General features: G+C 39.4%; 1 protein-coding gene and 1 long non-coding RNA gene across 3 annotated transcripts; one reads left to right on the top strand and one right to left on the bottom strand.

Moving 5' to 3' along the window:
• LOC118162127 lies at positions 1–11,285 on the bottom strand. 2 transcript variants are annotated; one of them, XR_004748304.1, is made up of 4 exons: positions 11,162–11,285; positions 8,902–9,096; positions 5,098–5,300; positions 1–240 (listed from the first exon to the last, which is right to left on the bottom strand). It is a non-coding gene; the product is annotated as an uncharacterized LOC118162127 (long non-coding RNA). The 2 variants fall into 2 exon arrangements; XR_004748305.1 differs by lacking the exons at positions 1–240; positions 5,098–5,300 and adding an exon at positions 8,658–8,784.
• AQP1 (aquaporin 1 (Colton blood group)) lies at positions 9,275–27,908 on the top strand. Its single transcript, XM_035318104.1, has 4 exons — positions 9,275–9,764; positions 23,825–23,989; positions 24,398–24,478; positions 25,979–27,908. Exons 1-4 carry the CDS (start codon positions 9,375–9,377, stop codon positions 26,156–26,158), a joined length of 816 nt encoding a protein of 271 aa, XP_035173995.1. The 5' UTR covers positions 9,275–9,374; the 3' UTR covers positions 26,159–27,908.
• Positions 27,909–27,992: the final 84 nt, after the last annotated feature.

Genomic DNA, 27,992 nt, shown 5'->3' with positions numbered 1-27,992 from the left:
TACATTTAGGTGGGATCCCAAGTTGTAATGATGGTTAGATATTTGCAGTGATCATTATCATGTAGTGATAGAGCTGAAGGTTACTCACAATATTTATTTCACTTCTAATTATTTGGCTTCAATGCTGATGGCTTTGCTGGTGTCATCGTGTTCTCATTTAGAGATAAAACATGTGATACCGAAAGGTAACTCTCACTCTTGGCATATGAGTCTAGCTTCAAATGAACAGGATTTTCAAACCTGGAAAGAAAGACAGAGTATCTGTTTGATAAAAATGAGGAAGAAAAAAGAATAGACAAAAGGTGAAAGAGAAAGGGAAGGGTACTCAAGCAAATGGCTACATTACAAAATGTTGGTGATCCCAAAGAAGACAAAGTAAAGACTACTCAGCCAAAGGCTGGACAGTGTTTAAGGCCAGTTATGGTATCCATATAGACATAGGGATGAAACTATATATTGTGCCTTCAAAGGTGCACAAATACCCAATGTTATTCTTCCTGCCTATTCAGAAATGGAGACAGCTGGTACCTTCAAAAAAGAGTGAGAAGACATTGTATAGGAGAGTTTTATCACCAAAAGTGCATCAGTGCACTGTGTCAGTGAACTCAGAATTAGTGTGAGCTGTGCTGTGTGTTGGCTGTGCCAGAGACAACTCCTCTCCACTCACTTGAGAATAAAGAAATGCTTGAACTTAGGCAGTTTCTCAGTCTGAGATACTCACTGAGAGGGAGTTTGTTGTAATTTCGCTTAATTTAAGTTATCCAGAAGTTAAGCACTGAGTTCATACTGATCACCTGAGGTCCCTCTACAGCTAGTAGAAGAAAGACACTTTTCAGAAGTTACTTTTGTCACCCTGTTATATGGCAAAAGAAAGGTAGAACCTCTTCATGGTGGAGTTCATTGCATTGCCTCCAAATCCACTCTATGGACCCATCTTCAGTCATTTCAGACCCAGATCACAAAAGGATTTTCAGGGTGCCAAATATGTAACAAATGATCACGTCTGTCTTGCCATGGCTGTGCAAGAGCAAATGGCACTGAATGCAAACAGTGTGAGACACAGTGTAAAAAGGGACAAATCGTAGCCCAAGGGCTATCAGTTACTTTACCTACATGTGCTTGTATATTTGGGCTTCATCGGTTCACGCTCAATAAAGGTTCACGCTCTATAAAAGAATCAAGTACCTGAGGTTCATTAGACTTACTGGTATGTGTGCTGGTTAATCATAAGGCTAAATATAGTGCTTCCTGCTGAAATACAAGCACCAGAAAACATAGTATGTAATAGTTCATGTCCACAAGACCATAACCAGTTCCCAGCTGTGACATATGTCGTTGTTACACCTAGAACAGGCAATGTTGGCAGATCTTCTTACTGCTTTCCCAGTGCCACTCTGCTCTTTTCTTCTTCCAGGAGAATTATGATACATCTTGCTAATAATTTGTGTCACAACATACATAGTACTGAAATTCCCTTTGAAGTAAAAATCTAGCCATGGTCAGTATTGTCTCTGGTGTCATGCACCCAAAGTGGTTGTATAAAGAGGTTTGATGAGTCAAGCATAAAAAAAAGTCTATTTCTTTCCACTGACTGTAAGGGAAGCAAGTACGACTAATATAAGGTTATCTCTTTGAAGTTAAATGATATGAATCTCACAATCACTAAGGTTTTTCTATTGTTTTAAGGCTTGTGCATAGGTGAGTTTTCATAAATGCGTCATCTCTAGATGTTAGACGAACTTTGAGTATTCTGTCCCCATAAGCAAATGAGGACAATCCCATCTAGGATTATGAAACTGCAATAAATGCATAAATATTGGATAACTACACTTGAGATTTAGTTATCAATGTTTCATTGTCAAAACTGAGAATGTTATTGAGAGAAAATATTGTAAGCTACTGAGTTGCTCAGTCTAGGAAAAAAAAAAAAAAAAAAAGGACTAATAATCTTCAAAGATCTCAAACATTTTTTAGAGGAAGAGAATAAATTGTTTTCCAGTGTACATGTAGGGCTTTTATTGGAACAAGGGAGACTTGGGAAGTTTGGATGTTAGGAGACCTTCCTAATGGTGAGCACTGTACTAGATTATCTGGATGGGGACAAGAATCACCATCCTTAAAGAAGGTCTTTAAGACAGCCTAGACAAACTGCTGTCAGGAGGATTGTAATTAGAGATGGAGGAAACACTAATTAAATTCTTAAAATTCTCTTTTTACTAAGATGTTCTAACACAGCATTCTGTAAGGCATACCAAGGCTCTGCCTATGGATACTTTATTTTACCACTTTATTTCTGCAGCCTGTGTGAAGATGATGAGCTACGTTGCTACTGCAATGTGTTCTTATAGATTTGACACATCTGGCTGACACTTCACAGACTGTTGCTGTGTGATAACCCTAACAAAGTTCACCTCAAGGCTTTTTCCTGCTTGGCAATTAGGTCAGAAGTTTCATCTTAAGGTCTCCCTTTTATTTTCATATCATCTCAACATCCAGTGCCCTATAACACTTGGCAGTTAAAAGAAATTCACTATTATAAAGAAGTCTCTGATGTTGAATCAGCACCTCGGACTGTGCCAAAGACAAGCTGTGAGCCTGAGCAGTTGAGCCATGGTGAAACAGATCACAGAAGACAGAAGAATGATGAAATCTGGGTAACGAAACTCATGAAAAAATCCCTGCCTCAAAACTAACAGCAAAACAACAAAATAATCAGCATTGCTCCACTGGAGCTTTGCAGCTTATGGGAGTAGAAGATTGGACCTGCTTTTCCCTCCACATTAAAAATCAACAAGTGAACTGTGATCCATACTGAAAACTTTCCTATAGCAATAACAATGGTTTATTCACCTCCTGTGCTTGTAGCGAATTACCAAGGCTTTCATTAGTACAGTCACTGATGTGTCATGCCCGGTATTCCTGGCAGACTTGTCATTTTATGTAACACAATGTGCAGGGCAAAAGAAAAAAAAATAAAAGAAAGAAAGAAAATTGGTCAACCTCCCAGTGATGCACTGGGCACAGGAAACTCAAAAGGACAATTGTTGCTAAATATGTTTGCTTAGAAAAAATAATAATTGGAATTTAACCCTCAGTGTGGTGGCATTTTCTAGGACTGCCAGAGAAACCAAATGTTTCACAAGACACCTCTGTTCAAATGGCACATGTATAACAAGATTTGTTTGGAGAAAGACATAAGATATTATGCTATATTAGGGTAAGAGACTCATACCCCCTTTTTTTTTTTTGCAAAAATGTCTTTCTCCTAAAGTGCAATAACATTTGTTTGGTTAATACCCATTGCTAGTCTAAAAGGCACACTGGGATATTAATGCTGCTGCAAGTTGCTTGCTGCTAAGCAGCAGTGTGTGTGGCTCTCTCTCCCCAGCATAAGCTCAGGGAGAATAAATGCCTATTTTGGAAGATGCCTCCACACAAAAGATCTTGATGAGAGCCAGCTTAGCCGCACCCTTTCTCTAACACTACGCACGCTGCAGGCAGTTTGAAAGAGTCATGACGCAGAACGCTTCCTCTTTTGGAGAGGCTATGAGGTACAGGAGAATCACGGTGAAAGAAAAGCTGATTCCTCATGCAGGCTTATTTAGCACTTGTCTGGGAAATTCCCTTCTGTGTCCCAGTTGGAAGACAGTCATCTTTATTATTTCATGTCACAGAAGTGTCAAAAGAGGGTATCACTCTTTTCACCAACATGATATCCAGCTATACAGTTTCCGTGGACATAGAATTGAGGTTTCCAGAGAAAAGTAAATGTTTATTCTGGAGCTGGCAGCCTGGGAACCCTAAATAGCTGTGTGAATGGAGCCTATGGAGCAGAGATATTTAAGACTGATCAGTGATTGCACCCTGACAAGGCCCACACTGCATTCACCAAGAGGCAGCTGAAGGACACCAGCTCAGCTGGAGCCATTTTCATGGTAGATACCTACAACTTGGGGAGACAAATGCCACCTGTTTTTTTTTTTTTTCTTGTTGTTGTTTGTTTTTTTGTTTGTTTTGTACTTGTGATGAAAAAGCCTTCTGTGCTTACACATTCACCTCTGCATTTGACACTGAGGGTCTTTTCCTCTCAGAGAAGGGAACACCTTTAAATGAAAATTGAAGCAAACACTCCAAGGACATTCCTGAGCGATCTTGTCTTCAGATGCCTTAGATACCTCCTTCAAGAGGAAACAATTGTCCAACCATCATCTCTCTATATCTGTCTGAACTAAGTTCATTATTGATGTAAATAGGTTTACGTCTGCTTATACATCTGCTCTGAATTTCATTAATTTATTCATACTATAACAGATTTTGTCGCTTCATATACTCACTGATAAACTTTTCTTCTTAACTCTTATGACTTGGAGGGGAAAAAATGAAAGAAGAGGAAAAAAAGAGCAGAAACAGGGAAGTTCTGTAATAAGGATGCTCACGTATATTGATAAAGCTTTATTTTTTTAAAGAAAATCTGTCAAAAGATTATGTTATGTTAATGAGGTTAACATGGTGAAATGTACAGATAGTTTTTTTATTTTTTTATTTTATTTTTTTTTTCCTAAGAAAATGAAAAACTTGGTAGGTCTTTAGAACCTGTTTTGATTTCACTGAATCATGAAATACCTAAATGAAAATAAATTCTATGGACTTTATGCCTTTAAATCTTGCTCATTATAGGATAACACAACGTGTTGGTTCCTGGCACACCAGGCAATTCACAAATAACTACCGGACAGGTTTCCGAGAGCTGAGGTCCAGCCTCCCAAAGGGATTTAGGTGTCCAGCTCTGTAAGAGGATATTACAGACCTAGAGTTTACCGTACAGTGAACAGTCAGATGAGAAGCCGGGAGGGGAATTCCCGGCAGTCAGCATATGGAGCAAGTGGGTGCTGAGACTGGCTGACAGAAATGCTGAAGAGGGGGATGTGTCTGGAATATTCCTTCTTTCCTGGATTTAGGAGTGTAAGTGAGGGATTCAGACTAAAATCCTCACACCTAAAACCACTCTTGGCTGCCTTAGTCATGCTGTAAGGTGCCAGTTGTGCTCAGGCACCTCTCTTGCAGAGAGGTTCCCAAATGGTTTTGCACCCATATCACCTCACACTTATATTGGCAAACAGGACTGATTCTCCTCCTAACCAGACAGTGGATTCCAAGAAGCACCTCCTGAATGTTGGTGTAAATCTTTTTAAGTCAGTGCCATTCTTATAGGAAACACAGCCTCTGTACTCCAACTTTTTTTGTATGGACAACACTGAACAGAATATATGGGAAAACATATTCCTTCCAGCCAGAAGTGCCTGAAAAGAAGTGCCAGAAAATCTATGAGTGAAAATCTATGGGCAGAAGGTAGGAATTGCCGTTGTCTCTGAAACTAACATAGTTGTCCTAGCAATTGCTGATTTCCTGGTGATGCACTTGGCTGGCAGAGTTACAGGATACCAAATCCTTCCTGAGAGAAGAGTAACTATAGTTCGCTATAGTTCCCCCGGTTCCTCTGTTCATTTGGCCTCTGGACCGACGTATGTTCCCTCTGCCCTTCAACTTTGACTGTTCCTTCACCTAAGTGGAAAATTCCCAGACAAGCCCTGCTAGCCAAGACCAAATTTGCCGTCACTAACATTTGTTTCTTGTTCAAATAGTAGAGAGATCCTGAGCAGTTTGACATGTGGGAGCACAGAACAAAGCCTGCTACTTAACCAACAAGTACACTTGTTTTCTGATTGAAATGTTAAATGAGGATTGTGCTACAGACCTTCAGAACCTGATTTGTTTCAGACAAAAAAAAAAAAAGAGTTGGCCCTGGGATCTTGGCAATTAAATATCCAGTCCCGAGAGCTTGAGTTTTCACTCAACTGTCTCTAGTGTAACTAAATAATGTTGAGAGTACACTGATTTAAATCATCTGTGAAAAATCAGCCCTCAGCTGAAAAGCTACTTTCTCCCTCTTGTTCCCATCAGATATGTTCTTCATTGCCTGTCCTAAACACTTACATAAGGTTGGCAGTCATCTCCCTCTATTTCTAGATACATAATTCCAGAAAAACCCCAACTTCACCTTCAAGCATGATTTGGCACATAACCTTTAAGTCATGCCTAGAAAAACTTTCTGCGCAAAACCCAGCTTGTCCAATACTGGGGAGACTGGAATTTGTCCTTTTTTTGTTTGTTTGTTTCAGGGTAGTTTATGAAAATTGGGTATGTAGGCCTCGGAGCCCTTGGCCATGTGCTGGGGCATTTGCCTTTACCCTGAATAAGAAGGAAAGGAGATCATTTGGTGGAAAAAGGGTCTTAAGGACTTGGGCACCAATTAAATCTGTGTTGCAGAGGACATTTCTGAACAGATGTTGCCCTGGAATTATGGTGCCCTTGTGCTGCAGTCATCACTTGGGTTAAATCTTCCACTGATGTGTTGCTGCTCTACTTACATCTTCTCTTTCCTCCTTCCCTAATATGTTTATGTTGTTGATTTTGTTCATCATGTCTGCCAGTTCCCTCTGTTTCATGTGCAGAATATTTGTTCTTTTGCCAATATCTCCTTATGTTTCTCCACTTGGTGGTTCATCTTTGCTGCCTCTCTTCATGGAAGATGTGGGGGTGCTGGTATAATCACCGTGCAAGCAATTAATATCAACACATCGGTGATGATCATGAGTTTGTTCACATTAGAGCTCAGAAAGGTAAGATTGGTTAACGGCTCCCCATATTTTTTCAGATGTGCATTTTCTGTGTATATATTATAAAAGTTTCTGTCTTTATTTTGTTTCAGCTGATTTTATTTATTTCATTTTATTTATTTATTTAGTCTGCATGGTAGTGTTATTATTCGGGTGGTATCTAGTTCCAAAATATGAAAGGTGGGTAGTGGTTATCAAGAGACAAATGGAGAGTCCCAGGATGAACATAGAGTTAGTTCTATTAGCTAACACCAAAGGGAGGTGGTCAATCTGCTGCTCTTGAGGAACGTTGAATTCATGTGCTTGCCAAGGCTACCTCATCCTTTCCAAGGCTACCTCACTGTACTTAATACCCTGTCTGTGGCATGGGCCAGTCAGGGGTACCTAGGGGAGACTGTAGGAAACAAACAAGCATGCTGCAACACTTCCCCAGCCCATTTTCCTGGCTTCTAGTAATTTTCCTTGGAGGGGTTCCTTCTCACCTTATCAGTCTTATCAGTACTGGTACAGAGGTTGTTTGGTCACCCAGACCCTAATTGTAGGAAGAAGTGAGTAAAGAGGGAATTTCCTGTGAACACAGCTGAATAGGATGGGCAGCTCCATCCCACAGGTGCCAGTTTGGGACACATGGAAAGTACTTGCTCTTGTGAACTATTTATAGACTCTTCTTTCCCTAGTCCCCTGAGATGACTTATGCCCTGTGTCTTGGGCATCTGGTTGTTATGACCAGAGAACCTGGTCACATATGATCTTCTAGTCTCAGAGACAGTCTGCAGTAAATAAAAAGTTTTGCCGAACAGAATACAACTAGCATTGACTTTATTTTATATTAAAATTCCACCACGCGCTGTCTGTGGCTAAATTTGATTTTTGATTTGTCTGTCACGTTGTTCCTCATTGCGATTCCTCTGTAATTAGAAGTGTGAAACTAATAATCAATTTGTCCCCATTCCTTCACATTTTTCCCCCCACTGGTACAGTGCTGTTGTGTAAGTGCACAATAAAATGGAATGAAATAAAACTGGATATTTGGAAAATCAAAAACATCTGATGACTAGAAAGAATAAGAACTTGGGGACAACAGGCTTCAGACATCCAGATTTTTATTTAAGCAGTTTTCAGCTTTGTATCTGAATCATCTTTTAAAAGCTGAATATACTTAGAAAAAAAAAAAAAAAAAAAAAAGATTAAAAGAATACCACTCATGCAGGTGTGTATTTGTTTTTATCTTCACAGTGACTTATTGCCCAAGTGAAAAAAACTTGAGTTAATTTAAGTACAATTTAGAATTTGACACAAGTGAACTGATGTAAAGTGGAAAAAAAAAAAAGGAGGCAGAGGTAGGCTGATTTGAAATGCTCTTCTTTCAGGACTTGTGCCTGGGGACTTTGCTTCTGACTTTGGATCAGATTTTGCATAGTTTGAAGCCAGAGCAACACCTCTGGCTTATGGAGTAACACCAGCTGCTAAAGCCCGCAGAGGTCTGATAACTCAGGGGTTAATCTGAGGCATGTACACAAGTCCCGCTGTGATAAAACCAGAAGCGATTAGACCTTTTGCTCCGGAGGACATTCTGGCACTGCTGGGAGATTCATTTTGTCTGCAAAACCAAGCATGTAATTTCCCTTCTCCCTCGCTCTCTCTTTCTGTCCCTGTGTCCGTCCAGCCCCATGGCTCAGTCTCCCCAGTGCAGCTGACCTTCAGCAGAGCGGTGTTAGATGTATTTGACTGCAGGGCATGGGGTAGGAAGCCCCCAGATTGGCTTCTTTCCTGCTGATCAGAAGAGATGCAGGAGGGCAAGCCTGCAGAAACCCTGAGACACCTCTGTGTCCGAAAGAAAAAAAGGCAAAGAAGTGAATTAAAAAATTAAACAAAAATATCTGTCCCTCAGCATCCAAATCACATCTATAGAAAGTTTCCATGTGCAGTGGTGTTATGTCGGATTTACACAGCGGTCACAGGGATTAGAAGTGATCCCTACCATCAGTCAGCTAAGATCAGCTTGTGTTAGCCTGTGTCAATAGTGTGTCTGTCCGCACAGCCGTCAGGCTTGGCACAAGAAATGCACCCACGTCTCCACAGAACCAGCAGAAGAGACTTTTTCTACCTGTTTTCAAATGAAACAGAGATATTTCCGTCTCTAGAGTGCAGATTTAGTTGTCAGCTTTATTTACTACTTTCGGATGTCACCAGCCGCCGGTGAAGCTGAGCATGAATAACTTACCAGCCTGCACAGATAACTTTTCTTTTCCTTTCAGTCCAGCTTCAGACAGAAATCCCGCAAAAGCTCTCGCTCCGATCTGTGTGCTGAACGACGATACAGAAGTTAAACAAGTCAGGGTAAAATTCCTGAGGTGCTCCTAAAGGCTTTTCCAGGGATTTTTAAAAGCCTCTTAAAAACGGCAGCAGAGATCGAAGTCTGTTAAGGGAGTGGGGAAAAAAAAAAAAAAAGGAAGAAAAACTTTGGCAAGCGTGCAGTGTCTTACATCAATCTAGCAGTCAGCATCTATGTAGATGTTCTTTCCTCCTTTTGTGCAACACCCCTTCCCTCCTACAGACCACCCAAAGCCCTATAAATAATCCAAGGACTGTATTTTTTCTCCAGCTTTCTCTTCAGACCTCAGAGGGAAAATATCAGGCAGGATAAGGGAGAGAGGAGGAGGAAAAGTGAGGAGGGGAAAGAGAGAAAGAGGAAAGATGGCTAGTGAATTCAAAAAGAAAATGTTCTGGAGGGCAGTGGTGGCTGAGTTCCTTGCCATGAGCCTCTTTATTTTTATCAGCATTGGCTCAGCTCTGGGTTTTAGCTTCCCGGTGGTGGGCAACAAAACGTCGACAAGGTCTCAGGACAACGTGAAGGTTTCGCTGGCTTTTGGGTTATCCATTGCTACCATGGCACAAAGCGTTGGCCACATCAGCGGTGCCCACCTGAACCCAGCTGTGACCCTGGGCCTCCTGCTGAGCTGCCAGATCAGCATCTTCAAGGCAATCATGTACATCATTGCCCAGTGCCTGGGGGCAGTGGTGGCCACAGCTATTCTGTCGGGAGTCACCTCCTCTCTCCCAAACAACCTCCTGGGGCTCAATGCGGTAAGCAGAAACTTTTTATTTCCCCTATTTTTTTTTTCTTTCAAGTAGAAATGTGAGTACAACACCTGTAAGCTACTGAGGATGTGGGTGGTGGTGGTGTGGTGGTGGTGACCTCAGGCAGCCAATCGCTTATTGTAGCAGGGGGTCCAGTCCTGGCTGATGCCAGGGTGGATCTATGGTAGATGCATTCACTGCTATCAATTTAAGCACTTATTTAATCCTTTTATTTTGTAAGAGATGTAATAGGGATGGTCCTTTCTCCACACCCCCTTTTCAGAGCTATAGGATATTATGGTCATTATCAGTTTTGCTTACGTTCAATTTTGTACATCCGTGTTGATGAAAGGTGCCTTTTGACACCAATTTAACTTTGAAATCACTGGCACTTGCGTGACTGAGTCCTTTTGCTGGTTCTCTAAGTCTCAGGTAACACACCTTTGGCTCATGATGCTGATTAACATGTATATATCAATGTTATTTTCACTTCCATGAATGTGGTTCTTTTCCAATACCTAATTAATGGTTTGTGTAATCTGATGATGACTGCAGCAGGGGAACAGTGAGAGAGATGGGTAGCAGGAGAAACCCTATCACAAAAGGTGTGAGCATCACCTGTTGCGTTAGGCTAAGTGCTCACATCCTGCCTGATACAGAATCCCAGCTGCATTTTCTTTGTTTTCTTCCTTCAGCTGTGCAAAAATGGGGAAGAAACAAACAAACAAAACAAAACAAAAAAATGAATTCTCAAGTGTAGGCTGGAAAAAAAGAGGAAACCACATATAATAGGGGTGCAGGTTTCATCCCTCTCCCATCCAGCTGCTCACAGCTATTGACAGTCACGCTGAACAGAAAATTGCCTGACTGCAGCTCCTCCTCCTCAACATGTTGTCATTTTGCTGTTGTCATTGTACCATAACAGGAGCAAAAGTGGTAGTTACCCCTTTAAACAGTAAATCATCCCATTGTCAGTGGATGTCAGTGAGATGGTCCTACAGCCACAGCAGTACACAGAGTGCTATAAATGGGAATTCCATTCCAGTCACTTATCTCACCTGATTCTGTTAAGAATAAGTATTTCATGTCTTTTCTGTGGCCCCTTTCTTGCAGGATGTTCCTAGCTGCAGTCTGAAACTTGAACTTATTTGAAATTTTATTCCTCTTAGAATTCACTGGGATATTTGAAACATAAAGCTCCAAATACAATATCTCTTCAGAAATCATTTTGGCAAAAAAGGAAAGAAAGGATGAAAAAAAAAATGTTTTACCATTCTGTGGCATTACAGTTATTTCCAAAAATGAGGCAGTGAAGTTTTTGAAATCAAAAGCTGACATTAAGGTCATTCCCGAGTAGCCCAGTATCATCCACCCTTTTGTCACTCTGGGGGTTGTCTGCCAACCTCCCTTCCTGAAGCCTGGTGCCTGCAGGGATCCCATCATTTCATCAGTCCAGAAATGTTGATGGGTTAATCCAAAACATTTTGGGGAAGAAGAGGGAATCTTTTTATTAAGTCCAGAAGGCTCTGGCTGTGTGTGATACGTGATCTTTCCCTCTGCAACCGCTGGCAGGGGGAACTGCAGGGCCGCGTGGGACAGGGTATCCGCCCAAGTGGTTTCCTCGAGAGGTCTGACTGCCAGCTGCCATTAAACATGGGAGGTCCCGTTTGCATTTGGGCTTTGCCTTTTGCTTGCCACAGAGTGCTGATGGCTGGCTCCTTGCTCCATCCCAAAGCCTTGAAACTGGCCGTTTGTAAAGTGGGTGTAGGTGACCACCCCAGCCTTCTGCTGGTAATTCTCCAGATTACAAAGACACAATTCAGAGCCCTGCACAAGGGCACCTCAGAAGAGAAAAACAGCAGAGTCACTGATTTTGGTAAGCCTAGGAGACTATTCCTTGAATCTCAAAAATTACATTTGAGGGTGGAAGCCTTTTCCTTCCTCTAGGAACACCTCTGAAAGATAGTCAAATTCATCCTTTCCAATACCATAAACTTTACTGTAAGAGGAAACATACGGTAAGTCTCCACCACGCCTGTTTTACAAATCTAGCAACACTTTCTGTGTTCTGTGAATTAATGGAAAAAATGGTTCTCAAATATTGTGAAAAGCCCTGGTCTCAGTGCTTGTCATTGTCAAATGCTAAGCTTTTATTATTATTATTATTATTATTATTATTATTATTATTATTATTTTCTATTTCACATCCAGTTCTAAATGCTCTGGATAAAAGAGCAGGGGGACACTTCCCAGGAGATGAGGAGTGCAACAGCTGATCTTTTCCCATGTAGGAAAGAACTGGAGAGGAAAGCACATTCATTCATTTCCCACTGATGAGCTGGGACTGCCTGGGGAGGGGAGGTGAGGGTCTAAGGGGGCAGCAGGTCTGAGCCCAGCGCAGGGGAGAGCGGCAGGACACCTCTCCTTGTGCAGAGCCGATCACAATGGGGCGCATCCTGGAACTGCAGCCCAGCACCCACAGCACGCTGCCTCCTTCAGCAAACAGAGGACAGGGAGAAACCACAGAGATTGGCTTTCCTGTCATGCTTTTTAACCTGAGGACAAGGAGGGGAGAGACAGAGCTGGCATTCCTGCCAGCTGCTTTGTCTTCTTGTCCTTCTGGTAGGAAAGAAGGTATAGATTCACTACTGAGAAAAAGAATAGAAAGGAAGGGAGTGTTGTTTCTTTGGCAAGGGTGGGAAAAGGGCTTGGATATACATGACTGGGTGCTCTGTTCTGACAGTGCCATGGCCTTGAAAAGGTGTTTCTGACAGGAAAATCGTGGTGGGAGCAATTTAGTGCAGTCAGTGGCTATCCAGTGTCCTCACTGATGCTGGGTGGGACTGCATGCTTGCACTTAGATTCATCCTGCCCAGGTGTAGGTCCTGCACTGAAGGGCCAAAGTGATGAGCTCAATTTCTAAAGTCCCTTTCCAGTTCATAGAGAAGGAGAGACAAATAAAGGTACTTCAGCTCTTAGATCCACTCAGCTCTCCTCTATAGAGAAACTTTGCTCTCTTCCTTGGCTATAGAGAAAATTTGATATGATGAGGTTCCAGCCCTGGGAGCCTCTGTTAAGTACCTGAAATAAAGTATGATGAATCTGTGCCTTACTGCTCAGAGGTGAAAAGGGATATGAAAGCAAATGAAGCACAAAAACAGACATGGAAAGTACAATGCTGAAGAGAAAGAAGGTATCAGGACAAAGCAGGACCATCCTTTAACATGTTCAATATTAGGGTTCGTTTTACCCTGAGAGACAAACAAAATGGTCACATATGATGGGTTTGACATGAACATAACTGAAGTCAATGGAAATGTTTTTTAGTTACTTTGTCTGGTTCTAAATAAGAAATTCTGGACAATATTCAGAGAGGTACTTAGGTTATTGAATATGTTAAGGCACAACTTCCCATATATTTTGGTAGTGGTGTGGATGCCAAAGTAAAAACTTTGAGAATTGGAAAAGCTGAAAGTATGCAATTTTTTTTTTTTTTTTTTTTTCTAAATGTTTGAATATTTTTCCTTACATCATCTTATATCTCTTTTATTTTTTTTTTTATTTTTTTAGTTTTTGGCAACTGTATTACTACATTTTACAAATTTCCATTAGGTAAAACTGTAAGAGTAGAGAAAATCTGATCCAAAGTGCACTCATCTGCCAACATAGTTGGCTATTGTCTAGTGAGGACAGATCTGTAGTTTGGGTAATGGAAGAAACTATTCATCATGGGCAATTAATGACCAACAAAGAGATCAAGCAGGAAAGGCGGGTGAGAGGAGATGTCTGTACTGTAAGGTAACACAATATTTGCTGTTCAGCAATGTTTATCTTGAGAACTTTTATCAGGCTATTAAAAGCACGTTGAGCAAATTTATTTATCTCAGGGTTGATTTTGTTGTTGTTGTTGTTAATTTTGTGTGAAAATTATCACTGTCTAAAATGAAGACCTTGCTTTACAAATTCATAATTTTAAGTACTTTCTGTATTTCTGTATACTAATTAAAATGCCAGGAAATGTGCCCCCATAAGCTTCATGGGTCACAGTTTGAAAAACTCTGCCTTGCAGCTTATAAAACATTTTTTTTTTTTTTTAAGTTCCAAGTGGATTAAAAATTGTAGGCAAGAAAAACAGACCTGAAGGTAGTTTTGCTCAGGGTAGATAAAGAAAAAAGAAAAACAACCAAGAAAAACAAATAGAAGAAATCTGTTTTCAGAACCACTTCATAGACTGACAAATGTTATTTGTGCAACTGAAGAACTTTCTAGAAGGGCCAGAGATCTGTGGTCAGCAGATTAAGAGATCTGGATTAAGTTTTTAAGACAGATGAATAGCTATAGATACCACTCCAGCAGTATGGAAATCCATTTCTTCCTGGAACACTGGATTTTCAGTACGATTGTGTCTCTGCCTCCTGTCTTTCACATCTTTCCCATCCTTTGGAAAGTTGCCTCAGGGGGTATCATGGATGAGAGGAATCACCAGACTCCCCACATCTGGTCCTAGGCAACCAGCGATGGCCCTCTGACCATGGGAGCAGGACTTGCATGCTTGGCGCTGATGACTCAGTGCTTCCCTTTGTGATTTCCCTCCCTTTGTGCCCACACCCTCTGAGTCTGCTCTCTTCCAGCCTCAAATTAAGCAAAGTCTGGTTGTGGTGTTAGAACATCCAAAATAAACCGAGAGCTTGACAGCATGAGTGGACAATTGTGTAAGTGATGCTGCTTTTCCTCTGAGTCAGTATGGAGAATTGTGGTTCCAGAGGTGCCGCTGGATGGATGAGACAGTAGCTGAGTTCCTGACCTCTTGTGCTTATTAAAACCTTATGATGCCTTTTTACAATGCACATTATGTCCTGTGCCTTCCTCAAGTTTCCATACTGTCAGCCTCATTCTCCGTGACAATGTCCTCCGACCTCCCTGTTTTTGATTAGATTTAGGGTCCTCCTGCCAAACTGGCCTGCGCTGGGACATCTGCGTACTTAGACAATCAAGCTGCAGCATGGGACCAGAAGTGGCTGCATTTTCTAAATGGTTCCTGTACATGAGATTAGTCCATGATTTTTAGTTCTTAACAAACAGCACCACAACAATACCTCATTATTCGATTTCGATCTTGCAGCAGCAGTCTTTTATGGCATGCCAGCATTGTGGTGAATCACACCATGCTAGGGAGGTGGGACACAGGAAAAGCACCTGCTCAGAAATGGCTGTAGTCATGGCTGCTTTCTAACAAGCTCACCCAGACAAAGCAGAAACATCTGGGCTGAGATTTAAAACTGATGGTTATCACTCATCCTCCAGTACATTTGGCGATAACAGGGGTTATCGCTCTAAATCTTATTAAAGGGCTAAAGTAGAGTGGTTCAAAGTGGGTTTCACACCATGAACAGGGTCCACGTCCGGAGGATCTAAGGATGATTGTGGATTGTCTGAAAAATACTCTGTAGGCATTAATTAAGGTCCTATTGGAATAGAAATGATAGAAATCAATGGAAAGTGTGCACAGAGGGTTTTAAAATGATGAATTGCATCAGACATAAAACAATATTAATTTGGTTGATTGGTTAGTGTTGTAATTCAAATTAATTCATGCTGGTTTTGTCTTGTTGTTTTGTTTTTGTAGCACTTTTTTTTTTTCTTTTTTTTTTTTTTTCTATGTTTAAGTAGCTGTCAAACTAAGTAGAATTAAGTATGAGAAAGAAGGAAATTCATTTTTCCACCATCCTTCCTGACTGGTTAAAATTATTTTCCTTTCCCTGGCTCTCTATGTATTATGCCATATATATATTTGGATATTTTGTGTATCAGTATGCACATCTATCTCTGCACATGCTCTCACACACCAGAGACAGCTGGATGGATAGATGGATAGATAGATAGAGGGATTTTTCAGATGAGATTAATACAAATTTGTGGTGGTAAAAGCAACATATAAGTCATTTGTAGCAGGGCTCACATACTTCAACAGATAATTTGGACCTTTGAGTGGGCTGAGAATAGCATTTATTTAGTCCTAAAAAATGTCACTATCTGGTTTGTATTATAGCTACCTTTAAGAGAAACATTTTTAAAAACAAGGATACCAAACCAGATCACAACTACTAAAGGAAGAAAAAATATGCCTTTAAAAATTTCCTGTTTTTCTCAAGAGGAAATTGCCTGTTTTCTTTACAGCAGTAGTACATTCTTGCTTATCTGTCATCCTCTAGCTTAATAGGCAGTATTCAATAACAGAGAGATCTCTACCTGATATCATAATTAAAAATGTGGAAGAAATCTTTATTCGTCAACAAATCTGTGTTCCAGGGTTAAAGAAACTAGACCAAACTATTACACCAATGCATAACTTCATTAATAGAAAGCTATCTGTATATTATGTGTCTGTGTTTCTGTATTCTGCTGCCTTTTGATTAGAAATATGCAGAGGTAATGGCAGCCTTTTCATTGTGGGCTGACACAGTACCTGCCACAACAGGACATCAGGCTGTGGCTGTGCTCCTCAGTGCCTCTGGAATAACGTAATAGCCATGCCCTGGAGCAAGTGAATATCTCCTGGAGGTTTTCCTGTCCTGGCTAGGAGCAGTATGTGGTTCCGTGCGTTTATTAATATACAACATGATGGGAAAGTACTACTCTTTCTGGCATTCAGAGCCAAAGCTAGTGTTGGTATTTAACTGCTGCAACTCCGCTGATGTCAATGATATGTGAGGTTAAAGCACAGCATTAACCTGTTAAATATACAGAGCCTGGCAGGCATCCTGGAGAAAACTCTTTAAACAGCAGGAGAGCAAAAATGTGTGCTGGAAAGTCTGCAAGGGGTTTCTCTTTTGGCATTTGAGGATAGGAAAGGAGCCAAGAAATCCTTTGTGTACTTTCCTGGTAGAGTCCTGTGCATCCCTTCTCCAGGAACCACTGAGAGGTACAACAGAAAACCAAACTTTTCCAGGCTCTTGACACATTCTGTGCCAAGAGAAGTCAATGAATGCTTTGAAAGCAGAACTGTGGCACATGTTTTCTTACACATATTCACAAAACTTCCCTTGAAGTTAGTGATGACTGTATTTGAACTGAGGAATGAATAAAGTCAAGCTTGGCCCCTATTCCTTCCTTTGATATGACTCTTACTTGATGAACAAGGTGGAGAAGGAGCTGGAATTGTTCCCCTAATTTCTGAAGTCCAGTGCATATATCCAGAGCTGTATTTTAACTCCATGGAAATACCAGGTCTTGAATGCTCTGCAACAAGACTGACTGTATACACTACCTCAGACTTGGAAAGTTTGAAAATTTCACAGGTTGGATGTAGTGTTTGTCTAGAAGTATAAAATTAATATTGCTTTGGTGCAACTGCCAACAACCACACTGTGATGTTTGTGCAAATCTAAATAGTTGTTCCAGTAACAACTTTGAAAAGTAGATTGTATAAAACTCAAAATTCAGATATGCCCTCAATTCCCTATTGAAACACCATCTCCTTCTTGGCTGACAATACAGGAGATCATAAATAGCTTACTGGTATAAATAAATGCTTCAAATGTATTAGTGAAAATAAACTACTTACTTGTGTTTGGCTGGGTTAAGATAAAAAAAAAAAAATCACCTTATCCTCTGAATAGAAGTGGTATACTTCTCAGCAAAATTTCCCAGATAAATTTTCCCACAGTCACATCAAAAAGTAAAAGTGCAAATGAGACAGTTAAACAAGTGGTTCATCTCCAACTGTCTGTGCTAAATGAAGTCCTATACAGCTATTGACTTTTACTGTCTGCCATTGGCTTCATATGCAAGCTTTATGTGCTCATTTAATATAAATGAAACCATCACTCTTCTCTTTATGGCATACCAGGCTGCTGCAAGACAAAGCCTTGGCTAATTTCTCATCAGCCTGAAGACAGGGTGGGAGGAAGGTTAGTCTTGTTCCTGGAGGGTGTCTGCTGTCCAAAGAATGGAAAATTTTATTTGTGCTTTGGGAATTGAATGTGCCCCCTCTAGAGCTCTTAAGGCTGTATTTATAGGAAGGATAATCTAGCAGGGGACAATATGTTTTGTCCTTAGGTTTTGATAAATGCTTCTATTGTTGATCTAGGATATGATCCAAAGCAAATCCTTTGCTTCATAAGCAGCTTCATCTGAGTGTTCCTGTTGCATAATTTTAAGTGAAACTCTTTAGATCTTTACCTGACTCTGCTTATTAAAGAAATATGATTTTTCTACTCTCTGAATCCCTAACACTCAAATAATGAGTATAGAAACATTTATTTCAGAGCAATACTATTAAATTGCAAAGAGAGAAGATAATAACTGTAGTTAAACAGATAAAGTCTCAGAATACATTTTGACTGTCAGTTAAATCAAGGTTTATATATATGGAGCTCTGAAATACCCTTCCAGCAGGAGAAAGGGGTGTCATGGAGCCTGGAGCTGAAAGAATGAGAAGAGTCAGACAAAACGACTGGCAGTTTTAAGGGAAGTAGGAAGATTAATTTCTGAGATTACATTTAAAGAACATCGTGTTAAATAACTGCCCAGTTAGACACTTAAATGTTAGTTTGGTATAAAGAAGCATAATTAATATTTCCAGTGTAGGGATGAAGAAGAGAGCATGAACCATTTAAACTCACATGACGGGTTTTTCTTATTAAGAAAAATAAGGAAAATCAAAGATGGGAAAATTTGAGCTACAAGAAGAAAGCATAGGAAGACAGATTTTTTTATGTTATTATTATTATTTTAATTTTTTGAATAGCCAGCAAGAAATATGTCCAAGGAAGTAGATTCAAATTTGGTTGAGGAAAATTCCAAAAATATTGCAGAGGAAAGTCTGCCATGTCAGAAATAAGCAATAACTTGGAATGCTGAAAACATCAGACCTGGTGCAAATTGTTGGCTGTTTATCTGAGTTCAGCACACAAGGAAAGAGGTCTCTGATATAAACATATTATTTACTGCAATGCTGCTATTTAAAATGCTTTTTTTTTTTTTTTTTTTTTTTTTTTTTTTTTTTGTGGACAGACAAACATAGTTCTCCCAGCACGAGTATTAAAAACACTTTTATTGAAGGTAGCAAATTCATAACTGGTTCACAACACTCTTATTATTATGTCCCAAACATACTGTTGCTGGGGTTCTCCAAAAGCTAGCCTTACATAGGGCATGGCTAGGATATTCGAAGGAGAGACAGCCCGGCCAACTGTGTTGTTATACATGTCGATATAGCTATGAGTCTTTGGTTTCATTTTTCTCTCTTGAAAAAAGCATTAACCAGCATGACTTGCAGTGAAGTGTTTCATAAGGATGGAGAAAACTGACATTCTCCTACTGAAAAATAGATTTGTACATTTCCAGAGGCCTACCTTTTTTCAGGAATAATGAGAAAATAATCCCTGTTATATGAAAATAAGCTCAACCCTAGAAGATACAATCCATTGCTAAGAGTTTGTTGGATGAAGTGGGGGAGGCATAGCATCACATGATGAAACCATCTTGCATAACAAACTGTCTTATCCGTATAACGGGAAACAGGTTTGAATTTGATATGATTTTATTTCTAATGAGAAAAATATGAAGCCACTGGAGAAGTACACAGTTGGGTTTACCTTGGGCCAGTTTAATTTCCTGTCCCTGTTTCTCTTGAAGGCAGACAAATAACATGTTGGAAAAAGAAAAAAAAAATAATAAAAGAAGAAGAAAAAAAAAGCAAAAACAAAGAAACAGAGAGTAAACATACCATTAGTTTGCCCACATTGTTGCCTGAAGCTATGGAAGTCAGTCAGTTAAACATGGCAGCTAAGGGCACTTATGAGAAAGAAGCTTCCACAATTCCAGTCACAAATAAATCAAAACTGTCTGATGTAGAGAAATGGAAGCTGCACATTTCCTCCGACCGAAAAGCAGGTGCTCATCTCAAGTAGTTACTCTCATGGTCACAACTGGATAATGATTTTTCATTACATTTTGCACTCAGGTCTAATAGTCCTCACAATATTACCTCTTTCTTGGCTCACTCACCATTATGGACTGTATCTGTGCAGAGCCTCCACAGTCATTGATCTACCAGCTGTGCCTCCACTACCTACCTATGTCACCAACTGTTTCTGTGCATTAACTCAGCAGAGGCACAGCAGGGGTGAGACAATCCTTTCCCAATTTTTCCCACAGGGCCAAAAAAAATGAGGTCTCTCATGTGATAGCTCAAGACAGAAGGGACCTCAGAAGGTCTCCAGTCCAGCCCCTTGCTCAAAGCAGAGTCAGCACTACATTCAAATCAGATTGCTCTAGGGCAATAGCTGCATTATCAGATAAAACTAGTCTTTGAATAGGAAAAAGCTGCCTCATCCCTATCTCCAGTAATGCAGCAAAGAAGGGTTCAGTATGCCCTGAGTATTTTCCTTAGCTTCCAACCAGATTCAGTTTGGGATAGAGAAGCTTTCTGAATGATGTGTGATTTCTATAAATTTAGCAAATTCCATTGGATTTTTTTTCCCACTAACTTTAACGTCACACTGAATGCAGGTAAAAATTGTAATGGTGGGATTCAGCTCACAAACGGATACACCTCACTAGGGGCGTCTACATGTATGCTTCTGCATGTGGTCTGGCTGCTATAACTGTCAAAGGAAAATTACTCAGTGCAAGCTACTGCGAACAAGAGAGTGATTCAGCTGATCAGATATATTTATGTCTAGATATAACTCTCAGATCTTGCCAGTAATGCCACTTATTGGGTAAGTTTCTGGTGCTTCTCTTGTCAAAATAATCGAGTGACTTAGAAATGAATTTCAGTGGAAGAATTAATGTGAACACAAAGGTGTACAGGACTGGATTGCCTCCTATGGTATGGAAACTTTGTTGGAGATCACTGTGGGCTTCTGCGTTTCATTTTATTCACTTAGAGCAGATTTAGTTCCTTAAAGCATTGAATTTGTCTTTGAGCCTCACAAATCTGGTCTCATTTTTTTTTCTGCAACCTTAATGAGCATCACCCAAAATACAGAGCATGTGAGGGTTATTGGCCTAAGGTGAGAAGAGGCCAGAGATTTCCCCACATATATATCAAGGGCAAAAGCAGTGACAGCCCATGACTCTGCCCACCTACCTTGTTGTGACCACCAGTAAACTGCCTACTAATACAGCAAAGCAAGTCATTGCAGTATGGCTATAGGTCACTGGAAAAGGATTCCTTCACTTCAACACTACCTCTTGTGTTTTAAGACATTATTATATCTATTTAAGAACCAGAGATATGGTCACCTTATATTCAGGATATACTCAATAGAACAATACTAAATGTTAAGAAAAGTAGCTGATATTTACTTTTCTGTATCTTTATAGACTCACATAGTCAGGTCTCTGCAATCACAGAATCACAGAATCACAGATTCATCTAGGTTTTAAGAAACCTCTAAGATCACCTAGTCCAACCTCTATCTCTTATCTGTGTAATCCTTACAAATCTACTGTGACCAAGGACTATATAAATATAAATATATGCATATGTATATATATGTTCATTTTAACTTGACACCTCTCCTTGGTTATGGGAATATCAGGAAATGCAGCTTCCTACTACTCATGTTATGCTGGGATGTGGTTAATATGGTGAAGATGCATGACCTTCCATGTGTTACTGTATCCTGATAGGTCCAGGGTGCTGCTCTAGAGACACTATAGCTCTGACAAGTAGGCAAATAACCAACATCTGTGATAATATACTTTAATACTGCATATCCACAAACCACAGCAAATGAGGACATCCAAGGCTTGCCTCAGTTTGCAGTGTTTTGGAACACGGCCCAGAGTTCTTGCTCTCACAAGGTAATCTTATGTCCCTGGCAGGCTGCGTAAAATTACATGCTAGAGGAAAGCAAAAGGTTTCCTATGACATTTCCAGGTTTTATTTGATTCCACACAGCCCATCAATAACTGTTGATTAGCAAGGAGAATGACCTCAAGTCACGTCAACCTTAGGATGTGTTTTCCTGCAGGGAAAGGAAGACTATGATTTCCGTCTCTCAAAGATAAGGATTATCACAGGTTTTGAAAGTGTAATTTTGCTCTTATTGTCTTTCTTCTTTTCTTGAAGCCCTTCAGAGTAAAGGGAAAGACTTATGATAGGTCAGTGTTTAATCATTTCAAGTGCCAAGGTCTTTTCAAATACTAACATGAACACGTCACATCTCAGATCTAGACTCTCTGGGGTTTAACGGTTGCGTTATAATAGAGGAAATCTCAGTTTCATATCCACTTTGGGGAATCTGTATATCACTCACTCATTTGCAGACACACTTGCCTTTTAATATTGACCATTCGGCCCCCCAAATGTGAGATAGGAATTTCCAGAGTCTATAGTACAAATTCTTTTATATCAGTATGATGTGTTTGAAGACTAGATTGCTGATTCACAAATTCCACTGTCTTTGCAGCAAAAAAAAGTAATTATTTTAAAAGGGTGATGGCAGAAGTAATGGAATACTAATTTAGTTTCATATCAGGTGTTCAGTTTCTCGAACATGTCATTTTCACTGCTAGTTTATATGTACACATTTATGACATTTTTTTATTTCTCACACATAGTTCTATTTGTGTTGAAAGTTTTATCAATTTATTTTTGTTTCTACTGCATAGAGGCTGAAGGAAACAAAAAGACCATAATTTCAACCAAAATTCCCTTTTATGTGGACAAACTTCTAATTCAGTTCTACATATTAAATAAGAAGATATAAAAATATTTATGCTTCAGATTGCCAAAATCAATATATTTTCACTCTTTATTATGTACCTAAACAGATTTATATTAGCTGAAGACTGAGGAAGTATTTTCCAGTGTTAGAAATTTTATATTATTCTTTGTTACACAGAAGAAACAAGAAAAGTGAATAACAAAGGTGGAAAGTGAAGGAGTTCAGCAAATCATCTTTATGTTTTAAGATTATTCAAAGATTAGTTTTAAAGAAATTATGTTGTATACCCATAAAAAGAATAAAACATGATTTCCCATACTTTCATTACTCTGTGTAGATCAAAATAACATGTAATCATTTTTTTGTTATGTATAACCTTGCAATTTTTTTTTGTGCAGAGGCTATGACAGATGGGATAACCTACTGATAGCACTATCCTTGAGTGTAAATTTTGCAGAGCTTGCTTCCCCTGCTGAGTCACTCACATTCTCAGTTTCTCTGGCCTCTGTCCAAGTTCATGTTTTATCCAATCCATGCAATGCAATTACTTCTGCTTAACAACAATTTATTCATCTCATCCCCATTGACTGTGCTCATTGCCAAACCAAGTTTAGATATACGCTGCCTGAACACTGGCCTCTTGAGCCATTTTAGATACCTTTGGTCTCCTGTGTCACATCTGCTAGTCCCACATGAACACCATGCATTTCCCTGGGTGTTTCAAATGGCATTAGGTGCATATTTTCAGGCAACTGAATCACAGTATAGGTAAATTAATATTCAGGAGGAAATCTACCAGTGGTGCTTGCATTCTGCAGGGAATTGCCCACATTAAGTCCTTGTTCTGAAGAGTTCATACTGAACAGCAGAAAATAGTTAGTGGTGGGAGAAAAAATGGTTAATGTCACTTGTAAATAACAGAGATAGTACCTCATAGGTACCTTCTTCAAGCTACCCAGAGCTATGCACCTTTCTTACCCTATTTGTCTCTTCTACCTCCTGCCCATGTTTGTTTGGCAATCGTTGCCAAAGTCAAGTTGAGCAATGTTTAACCTGACCACAACATCCTCATTCTTAGAAGCAATGAATAAATGTCATGACACTAGAGTTCATTTTTACGGGTAAGCTCTACTGAAGGCAAATCTTTGACTCATTTGTCTTTCACACGTACACCAACTACGTTCTCATTGTGTCTAGTGGCTGAGTGTTCACTTTGGCTGGATGCAACAACTTTGTTATATCAACAGCAAAAGCTGGCTACATTTACCCTCATGTACAGTAACATGTGTTTCCTATTGAGACACCAGATCCCCTGAAACTTTGATGTCTGGTTGAAGACAGATAGGAATACCAGCTGATGTTTTCCTTCTTGTCTCCATACAGCTTTCAGATGGAATCAATGCAGGCCAAGGACTAGGAATTGAAATCATCGCTACCCTCCAGCTGGTTTTGTGTGTCCTTGCCACCACAGACCGGAGAAGGACTGATGTCTCAGGATCAGCACCTCTGGCCATTGGTCTCTCTGTTGCCTTGGGACACCTTCTTGCTGTAAGTTTTAGCTCTCACCATTGATACCTGCAATATTCCACAAGATGGGCCAGTGAAGGCAGATAGGTGACCGGCAACATGGTACTTTCATCCTTCTCCTCCCTCTTCAAAGGCTGTTTCTGCAACACACATGGCCCTGCTCCCTTAAGCCACGCAGCTGTGGCTATAAGTACTGAGATTGAACACTTGTGAGAAGGAGTCACTGCCGTAGGACCTGTTTCCCTGTTGGGATGGGGCAGTGATGTGGCAAACAGTCTTTCCTCCTTTTTTCTGAGTAAAAGCGGGTGGAATGAATGATGCTCTTGTGTGCATCTGATCCATTCTGTAGGCAGTTGCTTAGCCTTCTGTGTAATGAAGATGCCATATGTGCCTCAGTACCTCACCACTGGTTCTCTTTTCAACTCCTAGATTGATTACACCGGATGTGGAATTAACCCAGCCAGATCTTTTGGCTCAGCGCTGATTGCTAACAACTTTGAAAATCACTGGGTAAGTTGAAGAAATTAGTTTAGTTCACAAGAGATTCTGCGTATACACAGTCTTCAATATCAGAAACATTTGAATCCATATCGTTAAAACTGAGTTGGTTAACTGTTGTTTCATTTAAAAATAATAATAATAAAAAAATCTCATTTACTCCTCACTAAGACTGATAATTCCTCAAGCTGAATTTGTATGTTCAAACTATTACAGCTGATATTACTTAGTTATTTCCCATTATTTATTTATTTAGCTTATTTTAAACTTTAAAGCCTCGTACTGAATCCTGTATTGAGCATATATTGCTTAAACAGAGTTTGCAAATTGTTACTGCTTAATCCAGTCAAACCTAATTTAGGAAGGCTCCTAAACAGATTTATAAACTGAAGTGAATCATCCAATATTTGAAACCTAATAAAATGTTCATCTGCCTAATGTTAAGTGTTTGCTTATGCACTTCCATGGATAAGTGCACTGAAAACACCATAGATTTTACGATTATTCCTTGTGGTTAAAATGAGGAACTTCATGAAAATTTGCTTATTTCAATAAAACTGAATAAAGCAGGCTAATATAAAGCCCCTAAATGAACACGTGTTCTTGAATATTTAAAATTTAGTTTGTTTCAACTCTTCTACTCATTTTGGCAGCTATTTGCATAAGAATTCATGGAAGTCCTGTGTTAACACAGCATAGTTCTGAAATTTTGGAAATGGAAGCCATTTTAATATAAAGATTAAAACACACAAAATGAGGACACTGTTGAAATTTTGTCATTATCTCCCTCTTAAACACTTCTATTGGGAGACTAAAATACTGTTGCTAAACAAGTAGCTAGTATTTTCAGAAATGTGTAGAAAAATTATTTGCCTTTGTAGAGAGAGAGAGTAATAAAAGAGGGGTAGTAATTCATATTAAACCTCTGATATTGCTGAATAAAGAAAACGTTTTCAGACCCAGTATCTCTTTTGCTGTATAGATTCCTCAAACTATGCATTATTTCTAATAAATTCAACCTATCCACATTTTTATTACCTCTCCTTCCAGACTTCGTTTGCTTTATGTGGAATATTATTAGCTAAATAGCAGTTAGTAGCAAATTAAGACCCTAAATACGTCCTCAATAAGTATTACTTTCGAATCCACCTAAGTATCATTGAAGGTTACTGTGAGAAAGGAATCCAATACCTTTGCTACTTTTAGAAATTGTTCCCCCTCTCCCCGCCAAAGACAGCTTGAGCAACAGTGATGTTTTATCAATAGGTACATAATTTTAAATGTCAGACATTGACAGCATAGTCACAGGTGTCCACCTCTGGGTCTGTTGTCCAATTCAGGGTGAGAAATTCCCAGTTTCTTGCCTATGTAATTAAGTAAAAATTCAAGTGATAGCCTATACTTTTCATGTGTCCACTGAAAATAAGCATAAAAACTTCAGAGGAGATTTTCAGAACAGCTTCAAATGCATTAATACCTGATGTACTAACTGGACTTGGACCTGTGTTCCAGATCTTCTGGGTTGGCCCAATCATTGGAGGAGCAAGTGCTGCCCTCATTTATGACTTCATCCTGGCACCCAGAAGCAGTGACCTGACTGACCGTGTGAAGGTGTGGACCAGCGGCCAAGTAGAAGAGTATGATCTGGAAGGAGATGATATGAACTCCAGGGTGGAAATGAAGCCAAAATAAAGAAGGGCAAGGGGAAAGGGGAGGGGGGGAGGGGGGAGCGCATTGGTTTCTGAAGATTTTATCAGTGTTATAGACTTTTTGTAAACCAGCAAGAAGTACTTTGTTGTTTTTTGTTTATTTGTTCGTTTTTTAATTCATCACGGTTTTCCATTTTTTTTCCCCAATCTTAATAACACTTTCATACCTGGGGTTTTCCAACTGCAAATTCTACAGGCCAAGAATTCATTAGACACTTGTGCATGAGTTACATAAATTAAGTTGAATTTTAACCGTTCCCCCACCACCGCCAAATTTGCTGGTGTATTTAGCACGGCTAGTTCTCCCAGCACATCATGTAGTATTGATAAGTCTGTTTGCTGAAAGAACAAATACATAGAACAAAGAGCCATCTGTAGCAATAACAGGGGTTTTGTACCGGAAAAAAATGTATTTACACAGATACGCAAGGCTGGTATTTAACGTCAGCAGTGCTTATAAAAAAAAATAAAAATAAAAAAATCTCTAATCGTTTTCCAGAAGCATCTTTTGGAAGAAAAAGCCACAAATAACTATTACTTATGTAGAATGAACCATATTTTTCTAAATGATTGATAATCTTCAAGAAAGAGGACCAGAAATGTTTTTGAGCAGAACAAGAACTTTCAGAGTCCCCAAATCTATTTACATTTTCCAGTGTTTCATCCTCTCTGAACCTGCATCCAGCCCACTGTGAAGAGAGAGAATATATGACCAAAAATGTATTGATATATGAATTCCTGGGAAGTAATAACTAGAAATGAAATTGGAAATAATAGTAAAAATGGCAACAGGAACAGCATGGTCCTGATACTTAACAGGACATGATTGTTCCTGTGACTGTCCTGCTTTTGCTTGTCTTTTCTAATTTAACTCTACATTTGAAAAGAAACAGGATAAAAAATAAAAATAAAATAATAAAAAAAAGGCCCCTTTCTTTCTGACCCCATTTTAATAGCCAATGTTATGACATTCAGGGACAATTAATAGATATACACACAGTATATTTTCTAAAGAGTGACAAATACATACCTGTGTGCAAGTCCATTTTGGGGGTCATTCCTTTGTTTTTTTTATATATATATATATATGTTTATATAAATGTTTTATACAGAAAGTTTAGTATACTGTTTTGTAAGAAAATAAGAGCAGAAGATAAGTGGAAGGAAATGCAGAAGTGCTTAGCAAAATAAATGACACTGGAAATGTAAAGAAAACTAACACTCTAAACAAAGTGGAAGACTATTTTCTGTTTTTGTTTTTGTGTGTGTGCTACTTTTGATTTCCTGAGTAACCATAGCAGTAGCTGGTCTTACATACTAACTATAGAAGGTAGGTCAAGCAGATAGGTGCTGATATACTTGTTCTGCACTAAACTGTTTGGCATAAGAAACAAGACCCAGAAAAATCTATATGAAAACTGCACACTTAACAATTCAGACAAGCACCCCAGACATAATATGATGGGTGTCTCCTGATAGAGACAGCATGGAAATGGGAATTGAGAGAAGGTTGACATGGGCATCCATATAGATTGGATCATTTCAGTGAATTGAGCAGATGTATAATGAAAAAAAAAAAAAAAAAAGAAGAAGAAACACCAGCAAACTGAAACAGAATGTGTTTTATCTTTCATGTTTACTTTTGGTGTCTTATCCCGTGTATTGTCTATGTACATACAGCATGATTGGATTTTGGGGTGGTTTAAAAATAAACAAAATCAGTTGTGCTAACACATGAAATGTTCATGATTCCTGCTTTTTATGTTGCTCTGCAACACAACACAATTTCCTTTGCTATAGCATTTTCCAAGTGCCTA

This window comes from Oxyura jamaicensis, chromosome 2 (assembly GCF_011077185.1).
Source record: "Oxyura jamaicensis isolate SHBP4307 breed ruddy duck chromosome 2, BPBGC_Ojam_1.0, whole genome shotgun sequence".
NCBI lineage: Eukaryota > Metazoa > Chordata > Aves > Anseriformes > Anatidae > Oxyura > Oxyura jamaicensis.
The sequence above is the reverse complement of the archived record's forward strand: the minus strand, read 5'-3'. Positions and strand labels throughout refer to the sequence as shown.

Coding starts and splice junctions, on each gene's coding strand:
- AQP1 (XM_035318104.1), top strand. CDS start 9,375: ATGGCTAGTGAATTCAAAAAGAAAATGTTCTGGAGGGCAGTGGTGGCT. Junction 23,990..24,397: donor CCTTGGGACACCTTCTTGCT/GTAAGTTTTAGC, acceptor TTCAACTCCTAG/ATTGATTACACCGGATGTGG. Junction 24,479..25,978: donor ACAACTTTGAAAATCACTGG/GTAAGTTGAAGA, acceptor CCTGTGTTCCAG/ATCTTCTGGGTTGGCCCAAT.